The sequence below is a fragment of the Plecotus auritus genome (assembly GCF_963455305.1).
Source record: "Plecotus auritus genome assembly, chromosome: X".
Taxonomy (NCBI): domain Eukaryota; kingdom Metazoa; phylum Chordata; class Mammalia; order Chiroptera; family Vespertilionidae; genus Plecotus; species Plecotus auritus.
This window is the reverse complement of record NC_137784.1, coordinates 98,355,540-98,368,570: the sequence shown is the minus strand read 5'-3', so window position 1 is coordinate 98,368,570 and position 13,031 is coordinate 98,355,540. Positions and strand designations below refer to the sequence as shown.

General features: G+C 43.8%; 1 protein-coding gene across 1 annotated transcript; it reads right to left on the bottom strand.

The window, feature by feature from the left end:
* Window positions 1-1,684: 1,684 nt before the first annotated feature.
* Window positions 1,685-4,782, bottom strand: SLC25A5 (solute carrier family 25 member 5). Its single transcript, XM_080652850.1, has 4 exons — window positions 4,297-4,782; window positions 2,815-3,301; window positions 2,447-2,587; window positions 1,685-2,104 (listed from the first exon to the last, which is right to left on the bottom strand). The coding sequence occupies exons 1-4, from the start codon at window positions 4,405-4,407 to the stop codon at window positions 1,947-1,949; spliced, it is 897 nt and encodes a 298-aa protein (XP_080508976.1). The 5' UTR covers window positions 4,408-4,782; the 3' UTR covers window positions 1,685-1,946.
* Window positions 4,783-13,031: the final 8,249 nt, after the last annotated feature.

Here is a 13,031-nt window from a genome sequence, read left to right as displayed (position 1 = left end):
GAGAGAGAGGAAGGGAGAGAAAGGAACATCGATCTGTTGTTCCACTTATTTATGTATTCATTGGTTGCTTCTTGTATATGCCCTGACCAGAGTTCAAACCTGCACTGCAACTTTGGCGTATCAGGACAATGCTCTAAGTCTAACCAATTGAACCAACCAGCCAGGGCCTCAAATCCAGGTACTTCTGATTCTGGGATCCCCAAAATCTTTACTGCCTCTTAATAATTATCATAGTTACTATTTATAAAGTACTTATTATGTTCTAAGGCAGATGCTTTTCATAAATTATATAATTCTTGCAACAGCCCTCCAAGGCAGCCAATATTATCCTCAATTTATAAATGACGAAAACTAAGGCTTTGAGAAATTAGGTAACTTGCCCAATAGCACAATATCAGAACAAGTTTTTTTGGTTTTTAAAACAACTTTAAGATCTTTTTCTTTTTAATCCTCCTCACCCAAGGATATACTAATATATATATTGATTTCAGAGAGGAAGGGGGAGAGAGAAACATCAACAATGAGAGAGAATCATTGATCGGCTGCCTCCTGCACATCCCACACAGGGGATGGAGCCTGAAACATAGGCATGTGCCTTGACTGAGAATCGAACCATGACCTCCCAGTTCATAGGTCGATGCTCAATAACTGAGCCATGCTGGTTGAGCCATGCTGGCCAGCCTAAACGTTATATATATTTAAAGGGCACAACTTTGTTTTGACATATATATAGTGTGAGGAGTTCTTAACTAAGCTACACTTTTCAAGTGATTGAAATATCTAGGGTCCTTTGGGCATTAATGCATGCCATGCAAACCCCGTGATCAGCACTGAAACTTGCCAGCATGTGTGTGATGCTCCTTAGGAATATGCACATGAATCACCTATCATTTTCCACTATTAATGCTGTGCCTTGACAACCATGGTGCCTTATTCATAAATCTTGTTACTGGCTTTCTGAGGCTCAAGAGCTACAGAAATTGCAAACATTCTCATGTGGATCCTAAGTAAGGGCTTATCCGTAAGAAACATAAATGTCCTTCATTGACTGGGGTTAATAGCACGTTAAACAAAATGCAGATACATTTCCTCTCTGTAAAATGAATTTTGAGGTCGTGGCAGTTGTCCAGATCTCCCTGTAATCTTGAACAGCACTGCAATCTCAGAACTGCTTAATTGTGCCAGCTCTAATCCTTTGCTTTGAATGGGATTAAAATGGCTTGATCCAGGTGAAGATGGATGAGGGAAGGCAACTGGATGAAAATTGCTATTACCGTGTATTATACAATTCTTTTTGAGTGTGAGGAAATTCACAGAAAAAGCAACCTTAAGGAGTGAACATTTCAGCTTATATTTCTTGATTAATAACCATAGGACTAGGTAAGGTGGATACATTTTACTTTTTGGAGAAAGCTCATTCAGCTATGACCTTCCACAGGCAACGGACCAATGGTTTTTGGATACAGTGGGCCTGAATTTCATTTTGCTAATGTACTGGGAATGTTGACAGGTCACACAGCCAAGCTACTCTTTGATAAGTGATGGCTGAAGGTTGGTTTTGGAAGAAAGCTGTTCATGTCTCAGGAGACACAGCAGTATTTATTAAACATGCAGCATTTACTCAAGTGTAGCACTCACTAAATTAAACAAGACATTTTTATAGGCAAATAAACCACAAACAAAATTAATTTCAGATATGTTTTATTTCTTCAAATTTGTTATCAGGAGTGACTGAAATAAAAAATATAATTGAGTCCCATCATCATCATGGAAATGGCTTTAAGAGAAAACTGGTCAGATGAATATTATTGCTTCCCATTTTCAACCAGTAAATAGTTGCCACTGATAAACAGACAACCAAAAGTCTGTCAAGAATGCTCAAGATATGTTACATAATACAACATGCCTGTTCACGGGGTCTGGGGGAGGGAAGACGAGGAAATAATTTATGTGAACTTCTTGATTTCATCATACAAGACAAGCACAAAAGCACCACCCATGCCTCTGAGAACATTGGACCATGCACCCTTGAAAAAAGCTTTGCCTCCTTCATCACGAGCAATCTTCCTCCAGCAGTCGAGTGTGCCTGTGTACATGATATCAGCTGCAAAGAAGAAAGACAGAGTTAGTGACAAAAGGCTGATGAAAAGTCCTAGGATTTACTGAACTAAACCAGAGCCCCATTTCTAAGAGCTAACAGTTTTTTAAATCCCAACATTAACACGTTAGTTAATGAAATATGAACTAACTGAAATGCTGAAATATTAATGCTATGACTAGAGAACAGTAATATGTAGACTACCTATCAGACTTAATCTCTAATACCATTTAAGCACCCTCATTCATAGGCATCCAAAGGGCATGTAGTAGATACTATCAACCCCACCCCCTGATCTGAATGGACTATCAACCCCATGTCTTCATCTTCTGCTCAAGGGGAACTTACTTCCTTTGCGCCCTGATTGCATCATCATGCGGCGACGAACAGTGTCAAATGGATAGGAAGTCAACCCAGCCACAGCTGTGACGGACTGTGCGATCATCCAGCTGATGAAGATGTGAGTATTCTTGGGATCTGGAAGCATTCCTGAGAATAGGAATGAGGCATCTTTACTAGAAAGCAGTTTTACAGACTTGCTTTCCACATCCCCCTAACATCTCATCTGGTCACAAGGGTTGTAACTGATGACCTTAGCTGCCTTCAGCAATTACAAAAAAAAAAAAAAAAAAAATCTCAGGCTCCTGGAAAATTAGGATGGTAACCTTCCACACTGTCTCATAAGAACACAACTTCAAAGCATATAGAAAACTTACCCTTTGCAGTATCATAGACACCGAAGTAGGCAGCTCGGTAGATGATAATACCCTGTACCGACACATTAAAGCCTTGGTATAGGCCTCTAAGCCCATCAGATTTGTAGATCTTAACCAGGCAGTCACCGAGGCCTTTGAATTCCCTTTCAGCTCCGGCTTTGCCCACGTCAGCTGCTAGACGGGTACGGGCAAAATCAAGAGGATACACAAAACACAAGGAGGTAGCCCCAGCGGCACCACCTGATGCCAGATTCCCTGCAAAGTATCGCCAAAACTGGGCTCTCTTGTCCACACCACCCAGGAAGATTTGCTTGTATTTATCTTTGAAGGCAAAGTTGAGAGCCTGGGTGGGGAAGTATCTGATGACATTGGCCAGGTTACCACGCCAGAAGGACAGGGCTCCTTGCTCCTTGGGGATACGGACCACACAGTCTATAATGCCCTTGTATTGCTTATCTGCAGTGATTTGCTTGCTGGCATGCTGCACCTGAGAGACAAAAAGGAGACCAACAGGGAGAGTTATAACCATGAAGGGAAAAGGGAAGAGAATATCTCATCTCAATCAAAGCGATTTAAGATTAGCTCCCTGACCCCCATCTAGTCTTCTGTATCACAGCCGTCACAGATGGAAGAGGTGATCTGCATCATTAGAGATGTTAAGCCTCCACCCCTTTGGGTGGGGAGCAGGCACGCTTACGCGGACCGGTGCCCTTTAGACCTAGGAGAAAGGTCAGGCCCAAGTTCAGAGGCATTAAGGTGAGTCCCAGGTAGGGTGCGGTCACCTTGGTGACCAGGGCCAACGCCTCAGTTCTCCAGAGCTGCTTCCTTCCCTCTCCGTTCAGACCCTACTTGTCTCCTAGAGGTGACCCGCGGGCCACCAGGCCACTTTGCCCATTCGAGTGCGCCATCTAGAGCCGGAACGTGCGAGCGCGCGGCGCAGGCGGCTGCGGGAAAACGCCGGCGGCTGCGCGGAGGCGGACGCAGCAGGCACACGCGCTTCCCTGCACAGGCTTCCGGCCAGGTTGGAGCGCGGCCGCTCTATCGGCCGCGTGGCTTCCTCAAGGCTGTGATCTCCTTGCCGCGACCTTGAGGTCTTCTGTAAAGCCAGGTGTTCGCCGGCTTTCAGGCTTTGCCCTTGACCCGAAGGCCCGGGGAGACAGCTAGGCACTGCCGGAATCGCCCCCTCCCCCCCCACGCCGGCCCGAGTTCGCGGCCTCGGGGAAGCCGAGGCCCGGGCCTTCGTCACCTCCCTCCACCCCCGACCCTTTCCTAGATCTGGAACTTAGGGTCACTAAAGAAAGCACCTCTCTTAAACCTGCCTTTTGGTCCGCCTCTGCTGCCACCCTGGCTCCCACGCTGCCACTTCCCGGGACTTATCTAAAGAGTTCATCCCCCTCCATTCCTTGGGCCCCACTTTCTGTGCGACCCTCTTCCCGTCCCCTCCCCCACTTCCTGTTCGGGCTCTCTGATCCCAGGAGGTACCTGCAGCAGCAGCTTGACCCGCTCGATGGGTGCTACCGCTGTCTTGGAGATGGCTGCGGCCACTCCACCTGCCAGGAAGTCCTTGGCAAAGGACACGGCGGCATCTGTCATGTTGAAAAGAAGAAGCGAGCGACTACAGGCCTGGTACCGTAACTGGCTGAACTTCGGGGCTCTAGGGCGGAGCGAAGCAAATGGCTGATATATATAGTCGGAGCCGGCGCCCTGGAGGCCGGCGTCGGAGGCGTGGCTGGTAGCTGGCGGCGCGCTAAGCCAGGGGACTGCTGAGTGGCTTGGCGCGGCGGGGGAGGAGCCACGAAATCCGGCCGGGCCGCCCTCCACGCTCCCGGCTGGTCCACTGGAGCTGACCTAGCTTGAGGGAGGGGTGGCCCTAGGTAGGGAATACCGGGATTCGGACCCTGGACCCTGGGAGGGGCCTGGGAGCTGGAAGGGACGCTGACGTTACCAGGTTCTTGGACCAAAACCTCTGGAGCAGGGCCCAGACAAGGATGAGGCTCAGGATTTAAGGGAACCGCCAAACAAAACACAACAAAACAAAAAGTACACAACTCGGTAATCAAGATAAAATTTAATGCAACATTTAAAATTTTTCATACAAGCAAACTGCAGCCCGCTGACCGGTAGCCTGTTTTAGTAAATAAAGTTTAATTGGAACCCTCAGGCCTGAGATTAGGGTGAAACAAGTGAGGCAGGGTCATACAAGTGTGGGGGCATGGGTATCCTGTCTTTATTTAAAATTTTGATAATTTGTTCATTATGACTTTTTTCATTACTTTTGAGTTCTTAAGATAGTGCATTATAAATCATTTATTTTGCTTACTAAGATATTTGGAATCCCCTTAAATTTTGTGCCAATGCAAGTATCTCTTCACTCTAGACCTGGTACTGCCTTGAAGTTATGTCTGTGAAGCCAGAGGAAATTGGGGGAACAGCATAGCGGGGGCACTGCCAACATGTTCCAGACCCGGCTTTGCAAATGCTGCCTAACAAAGATCTTTCTGGGAACTTGTAGAGGAGAGTCCAAAGGACTCTGGCTAGGGATGGGGAAATTGTAGCAAGAAGCCAAATATAAAGTTTGTACAGGGAAGGTTAAAAGGCTGTATGAACTAGGTTGGCATTTGGCTTCCCCGACTCCAGGTAAAGTGCTCTCGGATTGAATTGATTCCTGAACTCCAAAAAAGAGGAATCAATAGAATTAGATAGACAGCCATTGTTCAATGGACAAGTGCTTACTGAGCCCTTTAATCCCTGCACTGGGTAAGCATTTGACACACAAATTCTTATTAGTTTGAATGTACTTTCAGGTTCAGAACAGGAACCAAGAGTGTAATCACAAGTCCTATGTCTAAGTAATCTCAAGAATGTTTATAAAAATAAGGATAATGCCTGAGAACCGCAATTGCAGCTAAACCCTAGGTGCCCAGCATACTGAAGACAAAGGGGCATATCCCTCACTTTCCTTTCCTCCCCTCTCCCATCTTCTCCAGATCTGCCCATCAAAAGACCCTATTCGAGGGTTCCTCCAAGATTGTCAGATCCTTTAAGTATACTTTGCAATTTGCTAGCCCTCCCAAGAACCTCAGCAACAACACATCACGTGTTCAAAGAAGAGCAAGTTTGAATTCAGCTTTGTTGATCTTGGGGGTTATCTTTGACCTGTGTTCATGAGAGGTTGCTAGTTTTCTAAGTAGCTGATTGTAATTAGTAACGCATATGGATACAAAAATAACCTGTTGTACAGTTTCAGAGAATGGCAGGATATATTCCTTGAAAGTGATAGCCACTCCTCTACTTCTACTAGGGAGAGAATTAACAGGTAAAGCAAATCTCTACAGAGCATTTTATTTAGAGGGAGGTGGTTTTCAGAACACATTTCAAAATAAAATTTAAAACCTTTCTAGTTTGAACCCTTGACATTTTGATTAATGCTTTTTATTCAAATGTTAATTACTCTTTGAAATGCAGGGCTATCACTTATCTACCCTTTTTCTATCTCTCCAGGCCATATCTGCTACTCCCTTGGAGCACGTATTCTAGTCCAGATTCCTTTTACAGTTTCAAGCACTTCTGCACTTCTGCTCTGTCCCATTTCTTTCTCTCCACACAAAAAGATGATCAAATAATTACATAGAATTTTCCCCTTCTTAGTCTTTGGGTAACAAAATGTAGTTTTACTGAAGATGAAATACAAGATGGGTCATTTAAAAGCAACTTCATGCCATGGCTTGGTATTTTTCCAAATCCACTGTGAGCTGGAGCTCTCCTAGTTGCCTATGAGCAGGTACACTTAGAGGAGTCAAATGTTCTCAAAAGTGTCGAAGTCTTGGAAAACAGAAAAACTGAGGACTGTCACAGATTTAAAGAAACTAAGGAGAATGATAATTTAATGCAATGTGAGATCCTGGATTGGATCCTGAAGCAGAAAATGGACACTGGTGGGACTATCGTTGAAATTTGAAGATCTGTGGATTCCTTCAGAGTATTCTACCAATACTATTTATTATTTTGTTAATCCTCACCTGAGGATATTTTTCCATTGATTTTTAGAGAGTGAAAGGAAGGGGGAGAGAGAGAGAGAGATCAATGTGAGAGAGACACATCGATAGGTTGCCTCCCACATGCCTGAAGCAAGGTAGGTACCCTAGACCAGAGTTGAACCCGAGAGAGACCCTTCAGTCCAAGGGCCTGCGCTCTATCCACTGAGCCAAACCGGCTAGGGCTACCAATACTATCCTTAGTTACAGTGATTATGTAAGACTAGAGGCCCGATGTATGAAATTCGTGCACGGGGCGGGGGGGATGTGTCCCTCAGCCCAGCCTGCACCCTCTCTAATCTGGGATCCCGGTAGGATCGGGCCTAAACGGGCAGTTGGACATCCCTCTCACAATCCAGGACTGCTGCCTCCCAACTGCTCGCCTGCCTGCCTTCCTGATTGCCCCTAACCGCTTCTGCCTGCCAGCCTGATCACCCACTAACCACTCACCTGCCAGCCTGATTGATGCCTAACTGCTCCCCTGCCAGCCTGGTTGCCCCCAACTTCCCTCCTCTGCCGGCCTGGTCACCCCTAACTGCCCTCCCCTGCAGGCTTGATTGCCCCCAGCTGCCCTCCCTTGCAGGCCTGGTCCCTCCCAACTGCCCTCCCCTACAGGCCTGATCCCTCCCAACTGCCCTCCCCTGCTGGCCATCTTGTGGTGGCCGTCTTGTGTCCACATGGGGGCAGCCATCTCTGACCACATGGGGGCAGCCATCTTGTGTGTTGGAGTGATGGTAAATTTGCATATTACTCTTTTATTAGATAGGATAGAGGCCTGGTGCACGGGTGGGGGCCAGCTGGTTTGCCCTGAAGGGTGTCCCGGATCAGGATGTGGGTTCCCTTGGGGTGTGGGGTGGCCTGGGCACGGCAACCCAAGCAGAGGCCCTGGTATCTGGGATTTATTTATCTTCTATAATTGAAACTTTGTAGCCTTGAATGGAGGCCAAGGCAGGCCAGGGCTGCAGAAGCTTGGCTTCCTCCATGGTGGGGCGCAACTCAAGCCTCATGCTCTCTCCAGCTCTGTGGCTGCCGCCATTTTTGTTGGGATTTATTTATCTTCTATAATTGAAACTTTATAGCCTTGAGTGGAGGCCTGGGCCCGCCAGGGTGTGCAGAAAGCTTGGCTTTTTCCATTGCTGGGGAAACCCAATCCTCTTGCTTGCTCTGTGGCCATAACCATCTTGGTTGGGTTAATTTGCATACCCACTCCTGATTGGACGGTGGGGTGGCTTGTGGTGTAGTGGAGTGATGGTTAATTTGCATATTACTCTTTTATTAGATAGGATGTTAACATTTGGAGAAGCTGAGTAAAGAATATATGGAAATTCTTTATACTGTTTTTTGGGCAATATTTTTTTATGTCTGAAGGTTAAAAAAATTAAAAAGTAAAAAGAAGAAAAAAGAAACCAGTAGCAAGAGCCCAGGAAAACAGAGACAAATGTTAACGATAATGATATTGATAATGATATATGGCAGGTCAATTAATTAAAAATGGATTCCTCCAGTGAGGCATAGTGGGGGTTCTATGTTAGTAAATACTGTCTTTCTGGAAACTATGTAGACTACAAGTGTAATTAAGAAAGAAGAACTAAAGCTAAGGCAGTGCCTAGTAATTCTCAAGAAAAAACAAGGATGAGGGTCAGAAATGATACATACTAGTAAGGTCTCAGTTAGTGATCTATGTACCAACACCCAGAATATGGGAATAAAGTGAATGTAAAACATTAATGCAGGCAGAAAAACAATTATATAGGTCAGTGGTCGGCAAACTCATTAGTCAACAGAGCCAAATATCAACAGTACAACGATTGAAATTTCTTTTGAGAGCCAAATTTTTTAAACTTTAACTTCTTCTAACGCCACTTCTTCAAAATAAGACTCGCCCAGGCCGTGGTATTTTATGGAAGAGCCACACTCACGGGGCCAAAGAGCCGCATGTGGCTCGCGAGCTGCAGTTTGCCGACCACGGATATAGGTATTGTTCAAACTTGGTAAAATGGTACTTCTGACTGGCATCTCAAAAAGGAAGGATAAACCTGTTTAGGAAGATACCATATAAAAGGAGAGCAGAGTAGTATTTTATTGGCTTGAGGTGAAAATGTTCAGTGAAAATGAAAGGGAGAAATGAAAGTGATTGTAGTTGTGCAAATATACAAGAGACTGCCTAGATAGTTCTGAATAGTACTTCATAAAACCATCACATAGGAAAGAAATGGTGATCAGAGACATAAGCCATCTGATATATTCTTGACTCTCTTGCTGATGATTATAGTTTTCAGAAGACTGAAGAAGCATAGAGAGGAAATTGCTGAACTGGGCTTAATCCTGACTATAAATAAGGAAGATTTGGTTAGCAAAGTAAAAATGACAAGAATCTTGGGGAAACTGACCATGCCATCTGGATCTGTTAAGCAAAAGAATGAGTAGGCATGGTCAGATGGGTTAACTGAAGTGTGTGTGTGTGTGTGTGTGTGTGTGTGTGTGTGTGTGTGTGTGTGTGAGAGAGAGAGAGAGAGAGAGAGAGAGAGAGAGAGAGAGAGAGATATCAAAAGAGAAAAGATAAATACGATAATATTATCTCCTGGCCAAATATTTAAAGAGAAAGATAGCTCAAGAGGGTGAGAGATTCCAAAGATTCAGACCTGTACAATTTAGAAAAAGTCCAATGAGAAATTAAAAAGGGAGAAAGATCTAATTAATTAAAGTGTCCTTACAGATTATTCTCTGAGGAGCTCAGATTTTGAAAGTACACATATATATGACAGAAGGAGGGCTAGGCTTTTAAGGATGAAGACCAAAATGTATCACAGACCTCTAAGAAATGAGTCAGAAGAGCCTAAGGCCAGAATAAATTCAGGCTTATAAAAGTGTGAAGGGCCACATAAAGGGTTCTAATGCTTTATTTAGTGAAGGGCATTTAAGAATGAGGAGCTAGAGCTTAATGTAGCATTGTGAAAGCTGAAGGTCTTAGTTGACTGTGAGGTGACAATGCAAAAAAAATGCTAATGAGAATTAAGTTCGGCCAAGAGGATGGTGGTGAACTGATCAGGTCCCACTTGGGCCTCCCTAGCTGGCTCATAAAGCTTACTCCTGGATGCCATGTTTAAGAGGACATTAATGAACTGGAACATTCAAAGAAGGCAGTCAGGAAAGAGAAGTGCCTATAATTCACGTCATATGAGAAATGGCTGCATGAATGAGAGAGATTTAACGGGGAAAGCTTTTGGTGAGGGAGGGACATCCTGTTTCATAATTGAAGAACTTTCAGGTAAAGGAGAATTAGACATTCTATATGGAATCAACAGCAACTAGTAGAATTTTCATGAAAGTAGACTTCAGCTGAACAAGAAATAACTTTCTAAAATATCAGCTACTTAAAAGTGGGACGGGTTGCTTTATGATGTGGGGAACTTCATGTCACTGGAAATATTAAGAGTGGAATTGAACACTTGTTGGGGACACTGCAGAGGAGATTGCTGTGTTGGCTGAAAAGAGAGTTCTACACCCTCCCAAGAGTCTATGGCTATATGCTTTTGTATCCACAAGATTGAACTGGACTTGAGCATCTGAGTTTGGGAATCTGCGACAAAATAAGAAGAGAAATAATTTAACCCAGTGTCAACAGGATGGGTTCTAGAGTCAGACTAAGTTCAAATACTGGCTCTGCCCACTTGCTGTCAGGCCTTGGGTAAGTTACTTAATCTCTCTAAACTTCAGTGTCTTCAGGTGTAAAATGGGAATGAGAATAATACTGTAGGGACAATTAAATGAGGTAATATATGTATAAACAAAGTCCGGTACATAGTAAACATTCAATACATGCTAAATTTCATTACTACTAAGAAAAATACTAAGGACCAAATCACTCCACCCCTGCTTAAGAAGGGTGATAAGCCAGTTCTCTACCCCTGGTAAGGGCCCTATCTATAATCTGGTAACCATATCAGAAACCATTTAAGCAGGATTTGAGTTTCTAAGAAGTACCCGTCCCAGATCAAGCATTCTCAGTTTTCAGACCTAGCTTGCATTCGTAATATGGAAGATCCTAGCATCACACTGGTGTTGGCTGTGTAATTACTGAGGAGGAAATAATACTCATCATTTGTGGGCCAATCTTGCTATCTCCAGTCTCTCACTTCAATTTCCAGAACAATCTTGCTCACATCCAGTTTTTATCACATCACCTATATTGCTTAAGAAACCAGTTACTCCTCTTTGCTTAGTGGGTCAAACCTAAGCTCATCTGCCTAGCATTTGAAGCCCTTTTCTCTCTCCCTCCTCCAAGGATTTAATTTCTGGCCCCTCTGGGCAGGCTTATAAATTTTAGCCCTGGAGTAACTGGTTAAAACAAAAACAGTCTTATTGAGGTATCACATAATAAAACTGTACATATTTAAAGTGTACAATTGCTAAGTTTTTTACATAGGTATATATCTATGAAACCATCACAGTTAAGATAGTGAAAATACCCATCACCACCAACAACCTAAATTTTCTTGTGCCCCGTTGTAATCCCTCCTTTTCTCCCCAAACAACCACTGATCTGCTTTCTGTTACTATAAATTAGTTTATCTTTCCTATAACTTCATATAAATGGAATCATAAAGTATGTACCCTTTGGGGAGGTGTCTGTCTTCTTTCCATATACTAGTATGTTGAGTTTCACCCACGCTTTTTGTGTATCAATAGTCAATTATTTTCAATTGCTAAGTAGTTCCATTGTGTGGATATAGCACATGTTGTTTCTCCATTCATCAGTTGATAGACATTTGGGTCATTTACACTTTTTGCCTATTATGAATGATTCTGCTATAAACATGCCTGTACAGATTTTTTGTTTGTTTGGTTTTGTTAATCCTCACCTGAGGGTATTTTTTCCACTGATTTTTAGAGAGAATGGAAGGAAGAGAGGGAGAGGGAGAAGAGAAGGGAGAGGAGGGAGATGGAGCGAGAGGGTGGGGATCGAACCTGCAACCCAGGTACATGCCCTTGACTGGGAATGGGTCCTGCGACCCTTTGGTACTTGGGCTAATGCTCTAATCACTGAGCAACACCGGCAAGGGCATCTGTACAAGTGGAATTGCTGGGCCATATGATAACTCCACGTTGAACCACTCGAGGAATCACCAGGCTCTAAAATGATTGTAGCATTTTACATCCCCAATAGCAGGATACAAGAATTCCAGTTCCTCCACATCTTGCTTGAGGCCTTTCTTTAGCCACCATCTCCTCAATGTCATTTTTTGTTGCTTCCCCCTCCCCCAGGAGTTTCTTCCTATCTACTCCTTTGGCAGTCTCATTCAGTCTCTTGGCTTTAAATGCCATCTATCTGCTAATGACATCCAAATTTCTGTCTCTAGTCACCATTCTCCCCTGAATTCCAGACTTATCCAGTTTTCCCAGGACAGTTCTGGGTTATGCTTATTATTGTGACATTAGACATTATTATTAATAGTGTTCTGATATATTAATTTTCTATTGCTGCTGTAACAAATTACTGCAAACTCAGTTGCTTAAACAAGACAAATTTATTATCTTACAGTTAGGGAGATCAGAAGTCTGATGGGCTAAAATCAAGGTGTCTGGCTGGAATATGTCTCTTTTTGGCGGCTGTCAGGGAAAGTTTGTTTCCTGGCTCTTTCAAGTTATTGGATGAATTCAGTTCCTTGTGGTTGTAAAACTGAAGTTCCTATCTCCTTGCTGGCAGTTAGCTGAGGGTTATTCTCAACTTCTAGAGCCCCCCCCCCCGCCCCCATTCCTTAGGTCCTGGGCTCCTTTGTCTTCAAAGTCAGCAAAAAAGTGAGTCAAGTTCCTCACTTGCCCCATTTCTACTGCCTCTTGTTCTGTCCCACTCTTCCACCTTCCTCTTCCAATTTTAAGGATTTGTGATTAGATTGGGCCCACCCAGATAAACCATGATACTCTCTCCATCTCAATATCCTTAACCTCAATCACATCTGCAAAGTCCCATTTGCCATGTAAGGTAAATGTTCATAGGTTCTAGGGATTAGGGTGTGGACAACCTTTCGGGGGAGTGGTGGTGTCATTATTCTGTCTACCACAACTGGATTGGACAATTACACAGTCTATGCTCCAGACAACTGTCTGCTTGGATGTCTCATGGAGCATTTCGAATTTAACATGTCCAAAAGAGATCTTTTTTTAAAAATATTTTTTATTGAT

Bases quoted from the DNA above. Each gene is read 5' to 3' on its own strand.
- SLC25A5 (XM_080652850.1), bottom strand. From the start codon at position 4,407: ATGACAGATGCCGCCGTGTCCTTTGCCAAGGACTTCCTGGCAGGTGGA. The intron at 2,588-2,814 runs GTAAGTTTTCTA...TCCTATTCTCAG, and splicing joins TGTCTATGATACTGCAAAGG to GAATGCTTCCAGATCCCAAG. The intron at 2,105-2,446 runs GTAAGTTCCCCT...TCTTCTTTGCAG, and splicing joins GCAATCAGGGCGCAAAGGAA to CTGATATCATGTACACAGGC.